This window comes from Rhinatrema bivittatum, chromosome 3, assembly GCF_901001135.1.
Source record: "Rhinatrema bivittatum chromosome 3, aRhiBiv1.1, whole genome shotgun sequence".
In the NCBI taxonomy this organism is placed as follows: Eukaryota; Metazoa; Chordata; class Amphibia; order Gymnophiona; family Rhinatrematidae; genus Rhinatrema; species Rhinatrema bivittatum.
In genome coordinates this window covers 29720585-29741217 of record NC_042617.1, presented here as the reverse complement: position 1 = coordinate 29741217, position 20633 = coordinate 29720585, and the positions used below count along the sequence as shown (strand labels likewise).

Below are 20633 nucleotides of genomic sequence, written 5' to 3'. Positions count from 1 at the left end.
CTATTGAGACCATCCAAAAGATATCATAGGTGGCTTGCAGGCAGCGCAGCTTCCCATATTGTAGTCTCGGCCCGGGCCATTGATCATCTGAGACTGGACTGTCAGGAAGCAGTGTGTGGAAACTGGAGGGAGAAGACTGCTGTAACTGCGATGGGTGTTGCGCTGAGGAAAACTGAAAGCTGGGCTACAGATAAGCCAGTTGGGTGCTTCCTTCCTTGCCTGCAGCAAAAAAAAATAAATAAAAAAATCAAGGGGTTAACTCTGAGAGTATGGGGGTGTGTGTGAGTGAAAGAGAGAGAGCATGTTCTTGTGATCCAGTATGTGTGTGTGTGTGTGTGTGTGAGATGTCCTATCACCAAGCATGTATATAAGTGTGTGTGAGAGAACATGTGTGTGAGAGGGAGCATATTCCTATGAGCATAAGGCGGGGGGAGTGAAAAAGAACAACTCCCCCCCGCCCCGCCCCTGATAACCACAACAATCCGAAGGCATCTGGAAATCAAAAGTTCCCAAGTATGGAGAGTGGGAGGAAAATTGTATTCTTACTTGTTTTCATTATTGTATGTTTGATGGGTCTGCTATCTTGAAAGTTTATTGGTGTTTGGAAATTTTTTATATGAATTTTTAATTATTGGATGTTATTCTATTCATCAGCTGTTTAGAAATATTTATTCTTTTTATTAGTATGGTTCTTGATTTTCTTTGATGTTTTATGAGGAATGGTAATGTTTCTGTTTTGAACTACTGATAAAACACCTCTCAAAAAAAACTACCTGTACATTAATAATAGAAATGCTTTATATTTTACAATTTTTCATTTAGTCATAGAAGGACCTTCATAACTTAATTCTAAATAAATGAATAGGATCTTTACACCATTCCTGTGATGATGGTCCTGCAATTTAACCTAGGCATTGGCTCTGTGTAACACTCCTGAATCCAAGCAAATGATCAGCGTTTTTAAACATTATACATTGTCATAACAATTTGCTGCAACCACTAGGGCTTTTGACTGTCATACAGTTTTTGTAAATATATTATGTAATATAGTTGCTATCTCAACAAAGTTGTAAGTTTGCTGTATCCTTCCTGCTATTACTCTCACTTGGTCCCTTAGACCGTTCCGCAATCTCTCCCCGTTCCTTATGATCCCCTGTTAATTGTAACTTTATCCTTCCTTTCTCCCTACTAGTTTTTTGGTTTCCCAGTTGTATGTGAACCGATGTGATATTCATTTGAATGTCGGTATATAAAAGTTATAAATAAAATAAATAAATATTTATTTTGTATTTTTTATCTGTATTTTTTTTATTGCCTGTTACTACAAAATGTAATATGTCTTTATGTTATTTATTTATGTTATTTATTTAAATTCTTTTTAATGTACCGATGCTCAAGACCATGTCTTATCGTACCGGTTTACATCAAAACCAGGGGAAAAAAAACAAAATTATAAGCACGAAAGTTGCAATGAACAGGGAGAGTAATTCAGGACAATTGAAAGTAGAAGGAGTTGGGGATTAAGAAAGCGTTTTTAAGGAAATGCGCAACAGGCAACTATAAACAATTGTTTTGCAAGTCATTGCTAGTTGGGGAGAGTCTCATACTGGAAAGGCTTGAGAGAACAGCCAAGTTTTCAGTTTCTTTCTGAAGGAAAGAAGACATTGCTCCTGGCGTAGATCTGGGGGTAGTGTGTTCCATAGCTGTGGTCCGGCGGATGACAGTGTTCGTTTTTGAAATGAGTTGTGGATAAAGGTTTTGTGTGGAGGTGCCTGGAGAGTTCCTTTGTATGCTGATCTTATCGGTCTATTGGAGTTGTAAAATTCGAGTGGGATGGTGAGTTGTAGTGAGGATTGATTGTAGATGGATTTGTGGATTATGGTCAGGGTCTTGAACAGTATTCTATAATGGATAGGAAGCCAATGTAGGTTTTTAAGTATCGGTGTGATGTGGTCCTTGCGACATGAATTAGTGAGAATCCTGGCTGCTGCGTTTTGCAGCATCTGTAGAGGTTTAGTTGTGGAGGAGGGGAGGCCGAGCAGTAGCGCATTACAGTAGTCAATCTTTGAAAACAGAATGGCTTGAAGGACTGGGCGGAAGTCCTGAAAGTGGAGGAGAGGTCTTAACTGTTTTAGAACATGTAGCTCATAGAAGCATTCTTTTGTGGTGTTGTTGATGAACTTTTTGAGGTTCATTCTGTTGTCCAGAATAGCACCAAGGTCTCTCACCTAACTTGTTGTAGGTAAGGATGGGTTGGAGGCGAAGGAGTTGTTGTCATTAGGACAGATGACGAGGAGTTCGGTTTTGGAAGTATTAAGAACTAGATTGAGACTAGAGAGTAGGAGGTTGATGGAGTGAAGGCAGTTGTTCCAGAAGTTTAGGGTGTTGTGGAGGGGGTCCTTGATGGGGATTAATATCTGAACATCGTCAGCGTAAACAAAGTGGGTGAGGTTGAGATTGTACTGTACTGTTTTTATCTTTTTTCTATTGTAAACCACTGCGATACTTTGGAACATGTGGTATATGTCATTTTAAATAAATAAAATAGTGGGCTGTGCTCCTAATCTGCTAGCTTTAGTTGCAAATTTCATGCTTGTATGTGCCCAAATCTAATTATAGGCCCTTTATCTCACAGTCTACTTTCCATTTTAATTTTTAATTTGCAAGTAAAAATATTCAAAAGAGAAGTTCAACAGCTGAAAAATGGTGTGCGTAAGTAACCCAGACATGGTCTGTTTCAGAATCTGTCTTCCTGCATCAGAGAGACCTGCCTCGGTGTTTCTATTTTGCCATTGTTGAACTGCATACATAGTGTAGCTTATTGCAGTTTCAAGTTCAGTTTTTGTCTGTACATTTCTATCTATACTTTATAGTCTTTTTATTCTGTATTTGGTAAGGGTCTGTCTCTGTTATGTATGTGTGACCAAGGTAGGATATTCTGTTAGCATGTAGGTTCTGTATTAGGGATCTATAGCAGCTTGGCTTATTCTGTTTTCCTAATTTTGAGTTTATTGGTGTTTTAGGGCCTGGTGTAATATTTGCAATGTTGCTTTTTCATGGGTAGAGTTGTTACTGTTTGAGTGCTGACAGTTAAGGATGTTTTAGTGTGTCTTACTGTATACTGTAATTCTATTTATTCATGGTTTTCTGAGTGCCAAGCCGATATTCAACACACATAATAGGTCTCCTATCATGTAGGTTCCAAGTGTCTTTTTAACTATTTTTTGCAGCATTTTCTGGTTGGCAGCACTGGAGTGCTTGCAAATATTACATGATATTATCACAGATTATAAGTGATATTTTTACCCTAGAAGACTGTACTTTGAAAGTTCTTTTTCATGCATAATTTTTAATTGTGAAGGTGAAAATAAGAATGTAAGAAAATGCCATGGTGGGTCAGACCAAGGGTCCATCAAGCCCAGCATCCTGTTTCCAACAGTGGCCAATCCAGGCCATAAGAACCTGCCAAGTACCCAAAAACTGTCTATTCCATGCTACTGTTGCTAGTAATAGCAGTGGCTATTTTCTAAGTCAACTTAATTAATAGCAGGTAATGGACTTCTCCTCCAAGAACTTATCCAATCCTGTTTTAAACACAGCTACACTAAGGGGTAGATTTTCAGACGAGCGCGAACAGCCTACTTTTGTTTGCGCTCCAGGCGCAAACAAAAGTACGCTGGATTTTAGTAGATACGCGCGTAGTCGCGCGTATCGGCTAAAATCCTGGATCGGCGCGCGCAAGGCTATCGATTTCGTATAGCCTGCGCGCGCCGAGCCGTGCTGCCTACCCCCGTTCCCTCCTAGGCCGCTCCGAAATCGGAGCGGCCTAGAAGGGAACTTTCCTTTGCCCTCCCCTCACCTTCCCCTCCCTTCCCCTACCTAACCCACCCGCCCGGCCCTGTCTAAACCCCCATCCTACCTTTGTCGGGGGATTTACGCCTCCCTCCGGGAGGCGTAAATCCCCGCGCGCCAGCGGGCCTCCTGCGCGCCGGGCCGCGACCTGGGGGCGGGTACGGAGGGTGCGGCCACGCCCCCGGGCCGTAGCCACGCCCCCGTACCCGCCCCCAAAACGCTGCCGACACGCCCCCGCAACGCCGCGCGCTCCGGCCCCGCCCCCCCGACACGCCTCCCGACACGCCCACTCCGAAAACCCCGGGACTTACGCGAGTCCCGGGGTTCTGCGCGCGCCGGTGAGCCTATGTAAAATAGGCTCACCGGCGCGCAGGGCCCTGCTCGCGTAAATCCGCCCGGTTTTGGGCGGATTTACGCGAGCAGGGCTCTGAAAATCCGCCCCTAACTGCACTAACCACATCCTCTGGCAACAAATTCCAGAGTTTAATTGTGCGTTGAGTAAAAAAGAACTTTCTCCGATTAGTTTTAAATGTGCCACATGCTAACTTCAGGGCGTGCCCCCTAGTCTTTCTACTATCCGAAAGAGTAAATAACTGATTCATATTAACTCGTTCTAGACCTCTCATGATTTTAAACACCTCTATCATATCCCCCCTCAGCCGTCTCTTCTCCAAGCTGAAAAGTCCTAAACTCTTTAGTCTTTCTTCATAGGGAAGCTGTTCCATTCCCTTTATCATTTTGGTCGCTCTTTTCTGTACCTTCTCCAATGCAACTATATATTTTTTGAGATGCGGCGACCAGAATTGTACACAGTATTGAAGGTGCGGTCTCACCATGGAGCAATACAGAGGCATTATGACATTTTCCGTTTTATTCACCATTCCCTTTCTAATAATTCCCAACATTCTGTTTGCTTTTTTGACTGCCGCAGCACACTGAACCGACAATTTCAATGTGTTATCCACTATGACTCCTAGATCTCTTTCTTGGGTGGTAGCTCCTAATATGGAACCTAACATTGTGTAACTATAGCATGGGTTATTTTTCCCTATATGCATCACCTTGCACTTATCCACGTTAAATTTCATCTGCCATTTAGATGCCCAATTTTCCAGTCTCAGAAGGTCTTCCTGCAATTTATCACACTCTGCTTGTGATTTAACTACTCTGAACAATTTTGTATCATCTGCAAATTTTATTATGTCACTCGTCATATTTCTTTCCAGATCATTTATAAATATATTGAAAAGTAAGGGTCCCAATACAGATCCCTGAGGCACTCCACTGCCCACTCCCTTCCACTGAGAAAATTGTCCATTCAATCATATTCTCTTTTTCCTGTCTTTTAGCCAGTTGTAATCCATGAAAGGACATCACCACCTATCCCATGACTTTTTACTTTTCCTAGAAGTCTCTCATGAGGATCTTTGTCAAACGTCTTCTGAAAATCCAAATATACTACATCTACCGGTTCACCTATATCTACATGTTTATTAACTCCTTCAAAAAAGTGAAGCTGATTTGTGAGGCAAGACTTGTTTTTTTCCCCTTGGGAAGTTCATGAACTTTCAACCTTATTAACTGCAATATGAAAAACATAATGAGTAGCTCCCAAGGGGAAAAAACCAACCCAAAACTAAAAGAGAAACAAACAGTCCCATCCAAAACATGTCCTCCAGCACTTCCCAAGAAAGGTAGATATCAAAAAATAACTTAATAGGGTAAGGTCCGATCCTTGTTTAGCGGCAGCACATTGCGATATAGAAGCCAAAAGCAGAGCTTACCCTGACGACAGGGCTCTGGCGTTTGATACAGGACAGCATCGCTTATCAATGCAACAACCGCTGACGCAGCAGCGCCCATCACAAGGCCTAATCGGTCCAGATCCACACCTGACTGAACGTATGCACAGTCTGATAGAAAACAGACAGCACAGACATACACCAGAGTCCTTTAAGCACAAGGCAAATTTTCTCTCTCAGGAAGACTGGGCACCATCTTGCAATGTAAACCGCACATAAAAAAATTTAAAAAAATTGTCAACACAGCACATAGTAACATAGAAAAACCGCGGAGGGCTGTCCCAAACACAAAATTCTCTCTCAACAAATTTCTTATATATATATATATATAGCGCCTGATATTGTTGCTAGCAATAATTTTATTATGGGTTTGTAAGTTGCTTGGTTTTGATTGTAAAATACTACCCTTATCATAAGGCTTAGGAGTAACCGGCACATAGCAGCAGTTACTACCCTTAACAGAAACATGGGGGTAACCTGCATGGAGCGGCAGTTACTACCCTTAACAGAAACATGGGGGTAATCTGCGCTGAGTGGCAGTTGCTGCCCTGACAGAAGATTTGTGGGTGGTCTGCATGGAGCAGCAGATGCCACCATGCACAGCTTACTGGGCAGATCAGATGGACCATTTGCTCTTCTTTTGCAGCCTGTTACTATGTTGTTTTATAAGTTGTCTGCGTTTGTATTACTGCTGTGACTTTTTGTTTTTGGCTTAGAGGAGAGTAGTGAGGTTATTACTGCTCGATTACTATTCTTTCCTACTTTAGTATATTGGGGTCTGTAGAGAAGGTTAGAAATAATGAAGGTTTGTATTCTGAGAGTAGATGAGGGGAGGCGTGCATGTTGGATGGATGTGGGTGGGGGACTGGATGTCCCTTTGTAGTAAACTGCTAATATCTGTGGTGTCTCAAGGGGGCTGCATTATATAACTTGAAATACTGGGAGCATTCAAGGGGCACATAGGAGTATTATTATTACGTAAGGACTGGGTGGGTAGTGTTATGTGGTGCCCTCCTCTCGCCATTGTGGATGGCCATTTTGATTAACAAAAATGTTCCTTTCCAGGTGGTAAAAAGTATTAAAAGCCCTGCAAGGGCGATCTATCATCCTATTGGATAGTATTGGGATTACAAAATATGTTTTCTGCAATATGTTTGCTCCCAGTATTTCTATAATCTAAGTTCTCTCAATAGCCTGAATATCCTATCATTTTGCCTTGAGACTGTACAGCACTGCGGATAGCAGATTGTATTGTAACCCCCAGAAACCTCTTAGGAAAAGTTAGAAGCATTTGATGGGGGGTGGGATTTTTCTATCCTCTACCTTACAAATGATGGCCGTTTGACGAGTCCTCCAGCTGCAGGAGAAGGATTACACTTTTTTTTCCTGCCTCTTATGAGGAAAATCTCCTGTTTAGACTGTTTTCCCATCTCTAATACTCTCTTTGTTGAAGTAAAGATACTTCGTTGAAGTATCATTGCGAGGTGGGGAGAGTGGGAAACCACATCTATGGAGGACGAGTACCCCACCTATTTCAAGATGCTGGGGGTTCCAAGAATATTTGTCCTTGGCTTGACCAAACTGTTAGAGAGAATATTCATTCTGTTAACAGTACAACCTTCCTGTCTACATTTATTTTATTTTATTTATTTAACATTTTTATATACCGACCTTCATGAAAGAAATTCATATCAGATCGGTTTACAAATAACATGAGGGGAATAACATAAATCAAGTTTGATATGTGAATCGTATTTATTACCACTACCTGTACATAATATAATCTTTACCTTGTATATAAGTTCCTAACTGCCCTCTCGTTTAACCTCTTCATGTAAATTATCTCCTTTGTGAGTTATGCTTTACTTCATCCTGTTCTGCATTCTCTCGTTTCAACTGCACGTTTTGTTCCCCTTCCCCTGCCCTGTTCATTGTACTTTGTTTCCAAGCTGTCCGTTATAATGTAAACCGGTCTGATGTTTGCACACTAATGCCGGTATATAAAAGCCACAAATAAATAAATAAACTTTCTGGGAGGCAGGTAAGGCTGTCCTTAGAGGTCAGATAACTGCAAATGTATCAGGAAAGAAAAAGAAAAGGGATGCAGATATTACGAGGCTGCCCCAGGATATTCGTCAGCTGAAACAGCAGCCTGCTCGTTCTCTGCTGGAGTCTGATTAACATAAAATTGCAAGAAGCCAGAAAGCATCTTTATTGTCTTTTGGCACAAAGGGTGGCCACTCAATCTGTTGTCTACATTTAATCTGCATAGGTTTGGAAACCAGGCTGGGCAACTATTGGCACATTTAGTGCATGCTGGCAATAGATGTAGTACTCAGAACCCACAAGCTATCAGAAACATTGCAGGTATTTGTGCATTTTTTGTAATAATTTGTATGCTCCGTAACCGGGTTCTGAACCCCCTCGTCTCTCTCTCTTTCAGGATGTAAATCTCCCTCATTTGTCTCCTGAGCAAATGATATATTTGAATGGATCCATTTCTGAGGTTCATGTTTTGGTGCAAATTAAAGTGTTGAAATTGTCAAAAGCACCAGGGCCTGATGGATTGGGAAATTAATTTAATACAATTTGGGACAACAGAGTACACTCACTGAAGTCTCTGAGAAAGTGACTTTCAGCTAATACAAACAGGGCCTTAATTAGTCCTATTTTGCATCAAAAGGAAAAGAATCCTGCTTTGATGGAGTCCTTTCACCCAATTTCTCTTTTTTTTGTGTGTATTTTTATTAACTGCATAACATATATATATCAAACAGGTTTTCCAACTGTGGTGCAAAATAACACATCGAAAATATTGATGATGATGATACCATAGGTCATGTCATCCAGTAGTGTGGTATCTCATTGAAGCAGAGGTCAAAGGTCACCTGTGAAGTAGCAGACCACCTTAAACATTATCCCGCATTAGTGTAAAGCCCCTATAGTTAAGTGTATGTGTGTGTATATATATATATATATATATATATATATATACAATTATATTTACATTTCTTTAACTTTTTGGGAATAAAGAACAGATTGATTCAGCAGCAGCCTAACAACTTCTAATCCTCTTTAAATCCCGACCAGGTAACCCCCACCAGCCCCCCTCCCCCCAGGCACTGGTAGAGGAAAGCATACTTAGTTGCTCAGTAAGATATCACAGATTATACAGGTCCATATTTCACATTTCAACAAGGTTCAAGAGTTGTGAGAGCACTAACATTATAAGACCTGATGATGCATGCCCCGCCACTAAAGAATAGCGGAGCATGCCAAACTACTGGGGAAGAAAAGAAGCCGTCTCATCAGGAAGTAAAGTCATATACTGGGCCCACAGCCATTTTGTCCCATTATAACAAGCGACAGACTTCTGTTGTGCAGTCAGGAGGTCCATATGCATTAACTGCTGAAATTTTTGCTCCCATACTTTCTCAAAGGAAGGAGTTGATATGGTCCATTGCAACAGAACAGTGGCTTTGGCAATAAGAAAGATTTGGTCTAGGACGAGGGCCTGAGTCTCATCCAGCACTGCCTCTGCATCAGAAACCGTCCCAAGGAACCATATCGTAGGGTCCAAATGGAGAACTTTCCCCCCTAGTTGTTCAGTCAAATTTTGTAAGTATTTCCAGAAGTCTTTCAAGGTAGGACAGGACCAAAACTCTTGGTAAAAATCTGGACATGGGTGGGCACAGCGAGAACACATTTTATCTGAAATAATTCCCATATGATAAGCTTGGTTTTGTGAGTAATAAGCCTGATGAAGAAATTTGTATAGAGTCTCTCTCAGAGGCACATTTTCCACAATAGTCAGAATCTGTTTGAAACAAGACCTGATGTCCTTTTGCGAGATCTCCTGAGAAAGCATCCTGTTCCATTTCAAAGCCACTGTCTGTAACACAGGGAGTACATGTTGAGAGCCTGCAGTGCAACATAAAATTGCGAGCATGTTCGGTGCTTGCCATCTGCGCCTGTCAAAAAGGTCTGTAATCCGTGATAATGGGAAAGGGTTAAGTTTACACGTTGCTCCTCAAGTATGAAATGCCGCAGCTGCAAATAACCATAGAAGTCCTTGGAAGAAAGGGAGTAACATTATCATAGTTCTTGAAAGCTGCAAATCTGCACTTTATTAATATCCACTTTTAGTAGCTGGTATAAGAATTTTAGGCCTAGTCCATGCCAATTTTGAAAGAGGATTTGTGTCATGCCCAGTTGAAACCTAGGGTTATCTACGGATTGGCAGAAATGCTGTAGACTCCAACTTCAACTTAAGTTTCTTGCAGATATTCTTCCCGAGCAGGCGAAACAGCCGAATAACCAAGCTGTCAGTTTTGTATTTAGGGAGAAGTGTGCCACTGAGATGTAACAACCCCAGGTGCATAGGGTGCTATCCAGCTTTTATAGTGATACTTAGGGGAGTGGATCTCCGAGTCACATATCCAGTCGCACACATGTCGCAAAAGACTGGCATGATTATAGCATTCTAGATCAGGGCAATTAAGCCCTCCCTCCGGTTTAGGTTGCATGAGAGTCCTTAAGGAGATACGTGCCCGCTTGCCGTTCCATAAGAACTTATTTAGTTCCCGATGTATGTCCTTAATATCCTGCTTTTTCAACCAAAAGAGTAACATATGAAAAATATACATCCATCGGGAAATCTCCATCATTTTCAACAATAGTATCTTACCAGAGATAGAGAGGGGCAAACCTCTCCAAGCACAAAGGTTTTTCAGCATTTTCTGTTTCAGTGGGTTAATGTTAAGATCATAAACACATTTAGTATTAGCTGGAATATAAATCCCAAGGTATCTAAACGATCACTGGAGCCATTTCAAAGGAAATCGGCCCAGCCAAATAGACTGCCATGTACCAAGAACATCTAATGCTTCCGACTTATCCACATTTATCTTTAAACCTACAAATCTTCCAAAGGTATGTTGTATATTAAGCACATGAGGTAAAGAAAAAAACAGGATTAGTTAGAAATAACAGCATGTCATCTGCAAAGGCAGCCACCTTGAAATTTCTTTGTTTGTATAACAGCCCTTGGGTATTAGGGGACTCAGCTAACTTCCTCAACAACGGGTCCAGTGATAAAATGTACAAGATAGGACACAATGGACAAATAGGGACCTCTGCGGAAAGGGTATCATTTGCTAGGATATATGATACTGGGTTCCGATATAGAATGAAGATAGCATCAATAAGCCTGTTTGGGAAGCCGTAAAACTGAAAACATTTACTTCCACGGCACACGGTCGAAGGCTTTCTCAGAATCAAAATCCACTGCCATAGAAGCAGTATTTATTTATTTTTATTTATTTAGGATCATTTATATACCGAGGTATAGCAAGCTGCTTTCACTCCGGTTTACAGTTTAACAACTTATTACAGATGAACAAATTTAACCAAGAACTTCTTGAACTTATTAAGTTACATACAGGCAAATTGAAAAAGGGATTACATTATACAAACATCTACGGACAGGTATTACAGTGAACAAGCATTGTACAAACAGGGTCTAATCAGGTATTACGGCCTACAGACATTGTCTAAGCAGGGACTAAACAAGTACGGGTGCACAACTTGCGTATAAACTCGTGTGCGTCATCGAGTCTCTGGTGTGTAGGCGGTCAGATTAGCCAACACCATCTGTGAATGATTGACTGAAAATCCAAGTTTTGAGCTCCTTTTTGAATGATTTGGTGTCGCTGATTGTGCTTAAGTAGTCTGGTAAGGAATTCCATGCTTTCGGTCCCGCAATGGAGAAGGCTTTGTTCCTAGTGTTGGAAAGCTTAGCTGAAGGAAGAGGGGGTATGGTTAGGTGCAGTTTGCTGGTTGTTCTTGTTGTGCGTATGTGAGTAGTGTGAGGATTCTATTGCCGAGAGTAGTCTGATAACATGAGCCCCTGCATTCCGGTCCCTAACAAAACCCGCTTGATGCTGTGATATTATCCCAGGTAAAATTGCATTAAGTTGTATGGCTAGTATATGGGCATAAAGCTTCAGATCACAATTTAAAAGGGAAATAGAGTGATATGAAGAAGCCTGGAGTGGGTCCTTCCCCTATTTAGGGAGGACAACAATATAGGCATTATTAAAGTGAGCTGGGAAACAGTGTTCATCACAGGCATGGGTGAAAAAGGAGGTCAGAGGGCCCACTATACTAGAGCATAAAATCTTATAGTATTCAGAGGTAAGGCCATCAGGGCCTGGAGACTTATGGTTTTTACTAGATTTGATCACCCCTCTTAGTTCCCCATCTGTAATTGGTCTGCTGAGAAACTCGCGTTGTGCATCAGAGATTTGGGGCAGTGTTATATCTTGGAAAAAGGATTTCTCTTCCTCCTTCCCTCCTAATCTGTCCTCCCGATAAAGCCCTTCATAAAAGAGGTGAAAAATTTCACATATTTCCAGGCTGGAGGTAACCTGTATCCTGGAGGGATTTTTTAAGCCCCCAATAAAAGTTATTTTCCGTTTTATCATCACAAGTCTTGCTAGAAATTTACCCGATTTATCCCCATGGCGGAAAAAATAATGCTCCGAGGCTTTAATGGACTTCTGTGCTCGTAAGTGTAATTGGGCATTTAATGCAGCTAGACAAGCCCGGAAAGAAGCTGTATGGGAGGTGGATGGAAATTCCGCCAGTACTTTTTTGGCTTGCTGAAGCTGGGTCTCCAACTGAAGGATCTGAGCATTCATTTTCTTCCGCTTGGCAATAGAGTACGCTATGATGTCTCCTTGCTGTCTAATGCGGCAATAACAGTGTTTTTAATTTCGATGGTAGTCAGGTGGAGAGAGGAACTGACCTGAGGGTTATCGCCGCTCTGAGCGTCTGTTGTTGTGGGCGCCATTTTGGGTTCAGGCCCTTTAGTTTTTTGTCTCTTTTCGCCAATTTAGGTGGCATTACGGAAGGCAATTTCGACATGAAAGATGTAATCGACATATGCAGCTTGAAACTCTGAAAATTCTGGTTGCCAGGCTTAATTTAAAGGGTGGATGGTGGTGGGTGGAAGATGTGCCTTCCGGAGTGAGATCAGTTGCGTCCGACCGCGTTCACCACATCACGTGAGCCCCTTCTCTTTGTTTTGGCGAATAAGTAGCGATGCATGATTCCATCTTTAATTTCTTCTGATCAAGTTGTCTTTTTCCATAATAGGATTCCTGTGACTAATATGGCTAGAGTCTTGTCAGCAATAGAAACCAAATAGTCTGATGCTATTCTGCTCAGTGTGTGGAGAAAGTGTTTGAGAAAGTAAACTAGTCATGTTTGTTTTGGTTATTATCAGAGTATGGTTTTTGTGATTCTTTCCTGCATGGGCTGCTGGCATTGCATGAAGTGCCTAGTGCAAGGATTCTGGTAAATGGATACCCTTCTGATTCTTTTCCACTTTGTAGAGGCACTAGGCAGGGATGTCCATTATTGCAATTACTTTTGTTATTCTTAGAGCCATTGGCTATTAAATTATGTTGCAAACAGTTTCAAGGCATGTTAGTTAAGGGACATGAGTTCAAGATAAACTTAATTGCAGATATATTATAGTTTAGCAATCCTATAGTGGCCATATAGTCGAACTCATTTCACAATGAGGGCTATTCTCAGGCCTTTGTATTAACTATTTAAAGTCAATTGCCTTTCCCTTAGATGAGTCTTAACCCAGCAGGTGGGTTGGTAATTTTCTCTTCTCTTGGGAGTTGGAGAAATTTCTATATTGGAATTACACTCACTGGAACATATCAGCAGACTTATGATTTAAACATTAGAGCAACCATCACCAAAGTGAAATCGTTGTTAAGTAAATGGCAGGATCTATCTTTATCCTTCTTTGGGTGGGTGTGCCTTGGTTAAGATGGTTGCATTGCCAAAAATTCTTTACCCTATGCAGATGATTCCCTGCTAGGTTAAGCAAAGTGATTTGCATGTTTAAATCAGCTCTTGTGCATTTTTTATGGAGATGTAAGCCAGCTAGAATTAGTTTTGCTTTGTTAGTGTGTCATAAAGGGTGGTGGTGGGGGCTGGATTGAGAGTACCAGATTTGCAGTGGTATAATGTAACCTTTCAGATGAGACTGATTGTTGACCTCTTGTCGGGTCTCAACAAATATGTTATCCCATTGCTGGAGGCGGAAGCTAGTGAAGTGTCTTTGGTTAATCTCTTGCATACAGAACTTTCTGTAGACTTCTACATTCTGAGCCTCTTTCACTGTGGAAATATGGGCATTTCTTCGCTAATTTTAAGTTAAGTAAAACCTTGTATTTACAGAGGTGAATATATGCAATGAAACGTTATGAACACGATTCTCACTATAGTTATGATCTTTTCTCCATAACTGGACTTTGATTTCACGAACCATAAAAAATTCATTTTGAGACCTATGATTATACTGATTGGCGCATATAAGCTCATGCTATTTATTTATTTAAAAACTTTTTTATACCGGCATTCGTAGGACACATCATGTCGGTTTACAAAAAACTGAGAAGGAAAGGAAATTACAATGAACAGGGGAGGGGATAACTGGATGAATACACAAGTATAGGAGAGGAGAGTTAACAAGCAGCGTTACAACTATTTGCATTCGATTAGGAATAGAAATGCAAATGAACTAGTATACAATGTTAAGTGGCATGTGCACTTGATACTCTTAGCATATGAAACTTATTTACAGTAGCACAGGGGGAAGGTGCACGTAAGAATGATTAGAGTATGGAGACGAGGGGAGGGTAGGGAGGGAGGGAGGGAAAGGGAGTGAGGGGAAGAGGGGGTGGAGCGAAAGGGTAAATAGGGTGAAGGTAATTTAGCATCATAATTTATGTCCACGTATGAGGTCCATCAAATGAGAGAAACATTTTTTTTTCATCCACGGTGTGTTGATTTGGGTTACAAAATTGTGGTTCTTTGGCCTTAAATGCTATGGTTAATCATGTCAACCTTCACATGCCCAGTAGGGCACAGACAAAAAATTCTAGAAACTTTGATACTAAAGTTCAGGGCTGAGCTCTACTGAATGATGTCATCCACTTGTGAGGACTACCATTCTGCTTGTGCTTGGAGAAAGTATTTTTTGCAATTTTTGGGCTACAATTTTAGAACTGGGAGGTAGAAAATTTTCGGTCTCAGCATAGACAAATGTTTTTCAATTCCATGCTTTTCCCCAACAATTCCTGCACAAGCAGCATGACAGGTCTGCTGCTTGTCATCTGTAGCTGCTGAGGATGGAAGTAGGGTCCAGAATTTAAACTTTTTTTGTGAATTTTTCACCCTCATGGTGAAAAGGGCGTGGAAGTTGTTTCCTTTACTGTTCCAATCCGATTCTGACAGGTATGACTAGAAGGAACCACCTGGAACAACCTTAGTGGCCATTATGACCACTAGAGGAGGGAAGCTTGGTACAGTTTCAACATCTGTGGTTCTGAACATGAGAAGAACATGCAATAAAGGGTGAAGATCAAACAAAAGCTTGAGGAGCGTTGCCAGCATTGTTGGAAAGCAATAACAAGGGTTTATTTAGCACCAACGATATTTCCAAAGTGAAAATGTATCTGATGTGTAAGTGAGCAAAAAAAACAAAACCCTTCATGATGGTTCTAAGAGATGAGGTGATCAACCAAGGGTAACCCTTTGAGGTGCTGCTGTGCTCTGATGGAAATGGCTAGATCCCATAGGTAGCAAGGTAGATCCACTAGACAAGTTACGGATGTGCTTCGTTGGTGGAAGCTTGGGAAACAGATCATAAGGATGGCTACGTACTTAACTAGAGACAGATTTCTGCACTCGCTACCTCTCCCCACCCCACCCCTCTTAAACGTGGGAAGAATCAGGCAGAAAAAAAAGCGCACTCCAGAGTCACTAACAGTTCCCTGTTTTATTGCAGTACATCAAAGTCGGGTTAATATTTATTAAGTGTGTTACCAACATAAAATATTGGTGGTTAGTCTTTTACTACATTATTGACCGCCCACCTTAAATATTTCTGTGCAAAAGAATCTACATCATTGATCCGTAGCAGAGAATCTCTTACAAAGTCCCTACAACATGGAGGGCATGAACCAAAACATCAAATAAAATAAAATACAGAGCGATATGAGGCCAAACAAAACGTCCTCTCCCTTGACCTGGCAGCTTTTATACTCTAGAACAAAAAGTGATTACACCTAGGACATGCAAAACTGTACAATAATATTACAAGGAAAAAAAAAACCTAAAAAATATTTTTTTAAAAAATAAATGATATGAAACTTGTACATAAAAATGCAGATAAAATTTATTTGAAATACCAACAGTGGTTCCTTTCTTGTAGTGTATTTTAAGCATATTGCGTCCCCATTTATCACTTCACTTAAAGGAAACATTTTTCCTTTTCAAATCTGGATGGAAAGAAAGATAATGGTCAGGAATCACCTAAATGCACAAGGCAAGCCCTAAAAGCTGGGTTGAAACTCCTATTAAATAATGCTCAGCACGAGATCCAGACTCCTCAGGCACAGCGCATTCAGTTGTGCTATAAACGGCAGCTACAGGTCTGGAGAAAGCACATGGGCGAGAGGAGGGGGAGCTACAGAAAACCGCAGGACAGAACTTGTCATCTGCTCTACCGCCGAGATTCTCAGCATCCGCAATCTGTTAGGAGACCTCAATGGGAACAAGAAAGAAAAGTTTGTTTTAAAAGGGGAATCCTTTTGCTGGACAGGGAGGATAAGAACTGACAGATCTAGTTCCAGGATGGCATTATTATTCTGGAGCCACCATATTCTAGTTCTGTAAGCTGGCAAGGGGCAGAGCAGAAACCTCTCTCTCAGTTGTTTCTGACATTTTAAGCTGTCAGCAGGCAGTGCTGCCCCAGCATATCTCATCCCGTTGGGGAGTTGCTGTGGCTGGCCCAGGCAGTCAATGTGCTCTGGTTAGCCCAATTATCCTGTTTGGAAGGTGGGAGGACTGTTCGTGTTTAATAACACTCCCCAAAGGAATTTACACATTTTTTTATAATAGCAATAATCCCCTCTGGGCACAGGCCTCAAGTGCACCGTAATGCACTCAAGAAGTGCTGATAATCCAGCAGAACGTGCACGCTGGAGTAAGCTATTGCGATTCTAAATTTATTTTTAAGTCACTCTGAAGTCTTGATCTAACCCATGCCACTGGCAACCAATTGCAGAACATGAATATTTCTATCATTTTATAACCTGGTGTGGATTAAAAGTTGTTCACTCTGCCTCCAGATAAGATAAGAATTGCCCAAGACTCCTCCATCCAAAGAGGATTCCAGCTTAATCACTCACCCAGTCACAAGTTTTGGGCCTCTTCTGCCACCCTCACAGGATGCATGTGTAAAGCTCTCCTCATACCTATCCCCATCAGAAAGAGACCCTGCAGAAGACCCCGGCTACATCTCATGCACGTCGATTCCCAAAACTGGCTACAACGGGAAACTCTTGCTATTAAAACTGAAGCTGGTCTTAACTGTGGCAGCCATGACCATTCAGAAAGCTGCACCCAACCACTAGAGGGCCTCAGCCAATCAGAAACCAAGAATTAGCATATCTGCAAAAGGACGGATTTCCATAACGTAGTAGGATCTTAACTGCCCCCAAATCCTAGCCTTTGATTCTCTAGTTAAGGTGTTCTAGGTAATAATTTTGACTTCTGTAATAACAACGTGCAACAATGTGGAAGCTTCTAATTTGACAAGGTCCCTGTTCCAGAAAACTTACTATCCCAGCCTAGTGCCAAGTTCAGCAAACACAAAACAAGTGGATGACCCTGGGCCTCCAGGCTCACAGCACCGTGGTCTAATGTCACGACACTGCCGGTCGTTATGCTGATAAATCACAGCTCTGTGGTCTAACTACAACACAACACTGCCGGTCATTATGATAAATGAGGTAAAATATATGGCTATTACTCTATCAGAACATGCCTAGTTTTGTAAACATTTCTTACAACCTTTCCTTACACAGAGATGCAGGCGTTGGAAGGTAAGAGGAGGACAGAATTGGGCTGGCTAATGCTGCCCTCGTAAGGACTAACAGGAGGCTCTGGGCGCCCAGCACATGATAGAGTGAACAGTAAATTCTTGCTGTCAGGGGAGCAGATAAGTAAAGGACCTCTCTGGGGAGGACATTTTTCTCAGAGGGCAGGAATCTTAATGCTGGGCAGGTAAAAGAAATGCATGCTCTCCGTGCGCCCTCTGATTGGCCGAGCGAGATAGTTTCTTTTCGCCGCAATTAAGAAACAGACAGCAGCATTCTAACGGCCCAAGTCGCGGGAAAGAAAAAAGCACCAACCACAAATCCTCCAATTATTCCCACTCAGTTTAGGAGCTGCAGAGGATCAGAATGTAACGAAGTGGGGGAAGCGATGAATCCTGGCAGGCCAGCCTGATACCAGGAGGGAGCGGATCAGAGAGGAACCTGGTCCGGTTGAATTCTGTCCCTGCCACCAGAGAAATACAACTCCTAAAGAAATTACAGTATACAGTGCTTTTGTGTTTGCTAAAGAGAGATGTTCCCTCTAAACACAGGGTGCACACAAAGGCTACCCAACTTCAGTGAAGGACGTTTTATTTCTAAAATTTATCCTTTTGTGAAAGTCCTTAAAATAAAGCTCGCGAGCTAACTTATCAGCTTGTGTGAGTGCACCCTCGATTTCTTTCCACAACGTGACCTTGCTGGAAGTGCACCAGCTGATCTGGAAGCCTGAGCAACCCTCTATTGTTTTATTTAAAGAATATTTTTAGACAAATAAGAAAACAATACGAGTCAAATATTGCCTGAGTAGCTACAGCCATGTAATCATCCAACCACTTAAACAGCATTAAAATGCGGCTTGGAGAAAGCTCTGAACCAACGTGCTTCACAAACCTCAAAACAACATTTTTTGCTAAATCTCACAACGAGACTTTTTTTTGTCCCATGAGCATGCCAGCAGAGTGTCAGGTTTGACAAGCTCTTTGAGCCTCTCTTTTGCTGTCAACTCTCAGAGCGCGCATCATAGGTGCCAGCTGGAGGAGGCAGGCCGCATTCTCCCCGACTGAACGCAGATGGGAAGGGGCAGGATGCACCACAGGTCAGAGAGTCCCGTGGGAGAGCTGGGCACCAGCGTGTGGGAAGACGACAGGCTAAAAACCAACACGTGGCGACAGGCATCCTAAACAGCACAGCTGTCTACTTGATGTACGACAGACGTGCCCGCAAGTAAGGGCCTGGCATTTAGACCAGAAGCGCTTTACTCAATGGCTCCGAAGGCGCCAGCAGAGTGAGACGGCAGGAAAAGCACCCAAACAGGACACGGAATGAGCCAAGCTCAGCAGGAGCTTTCTATAAACGTCCCCTTGGAATTCATCATGGAATACAAAACTCCTGTTCCAGTACTGGTAACAGTAAGATACATTTGGAGATTTTTTTTACACCGGTTTTCACGCGCCATTTTTTCAAATCTTGGAGTTTCTGAAGATCTCTGCTGGAGAAAGGGCTCTGCTGGCAGGTGGAGGGTTCAACTAAACAGGAGATGGGCCTGCTGGGGGTAGGATGGTCACTGTCCTGGTGTACTCCCCAACTGGAACAGCAACAGGAGGAAAACCCCACTGCAAATTCAAACTTAGAAAAGAAGGCCTTGGTGAGTTTGCAGCTCCATGCTCCCAGGCATTTTACACCAGCTGACCTATTCGAGGAGCAGCCTCCTAGGATAATACGTGGTCAGCAACGTAACGGGGTTTGGGATGAGAAAGGGCCTGGGAAGCCTTGACTACCTCTCTTGTTGCCCCAGTAGTGAATCACTCTCTCTGGGCATAGAACAGAGATCCAGTGAAATGTCCCCTTCTGCCTCTCTTGTCGGACACTGCCTTGTGTTTCTAGGCTCATTAAACAGATTAGGACGTGGAAAGGCTTGCACCTCAGGTCAACATTATTGTTCTAGAAATTATGTCATTCAGGGCTTCAATTATTATTACTGGGTATAGAGAAAATGAATTTCTCTTTCTCATAGTGGGACTGCCTGCCAACCTTCACCATTAATGCTAGCTAGCAGTTCTCTAAACTTGGATGATCTGTGAAAAGGAGAACATAGCTTTATATCCAAGGCGCTCTTTGAAATAGACATCTCTTGCAATGGAATACATGACTTTTTCTGATTTGTGCACATATACTTTACTCATAGATTTCTGTATTCATACATTAAATTCCCATAAAATAGGCATTATTTGGATCAGTTTGGTGCACTGGACACCAGGTAGACAGGCATTGGTCAGTGGCTGCTCCTGACCGAAGGTGCAGACTCCTTTCTGAGTAAATCTGTCTCCCACTGCAGACACAGCCCTAATGTCAACCCACCTAACAGCAAAGTGGGGTGCTAAGGGGCGAACCCCTTGCTTCCACCTCTGGGTGTACCCTGTTTTAGTTTAACCTCGAGTTCTATCCTTTGGGTGGGGGGAGGGAGAATTTTTCAAAATGCTGAAAGTCATTGTAAGCCACTGGGACTGAAACCAATGCTAGCAAAACACGCCCGAGGCTGTCCCTTTCCCGCCACTCCCACTGTGAACATTCAGTGCCACGCCTTGATGGAGGCCCACACCCAAACCTCCACATCACCCGCACTGAGCTGGGAGGGGGGTGGGGGTGGGGAGACGGGCAATGAAAGCAGGAGAAGTGGGGACGGGTGGGGAGGAGTCACCCTGGCGTTGGGTCCCGGTGCTGAAGCTCTTCATGTGTCCCAGCTCGTTTGGTCGCTGCTCTCCAGGGAGAGGCTCTTGGTCTTGTGGGGAGATGCTGGGCTGGGAGGACTGCTGAGGTTGGAGCTGTTGGAAGCTGTAGAATGTCTCGGAGAATCTGAGTCCTGCAGTGCAAAAACAGAGAAAGATGAGCAACGATCTCAACTAGTTGGCAAGCTTTCACCTGGCCTGTCCCTCTGTCTGCCTTGGTTATCCAAGGGAAACACAACATGCACTGTAACCCGCAATACTTGTGCATTATGAAGCCATTTCTC

The 20633-nt window shown here is 42.4% G+C and overlaps 1 protein-coding gene across 2 annotated transcripts in view; it reads right to left on the bottom strand.

Moving 5' to 3' along the window:
- Positions 1-15500: 15500 nt before the first annotated feature.
- Positions 15501-20633, bottom strand: part of CDC42BPA (CDC42 binding protein kinase alpha) — a 563297-nt gene continuing 558164 nt past the window's right edge. For both annotated transcript variants that reach the window (XM_029593036.1, XM_029593038.1), the window contains one exon: positions 15501-20483. In XM_029593036.1, the coding sequence (XP_029448896.1) occupies positions 20352-20483 (132 nt within the window). In that variant the 3' untranslated portion in view covers positions 15501-20351. The remainder of the gene's footprint in view (positions 20484-20633) is intronic.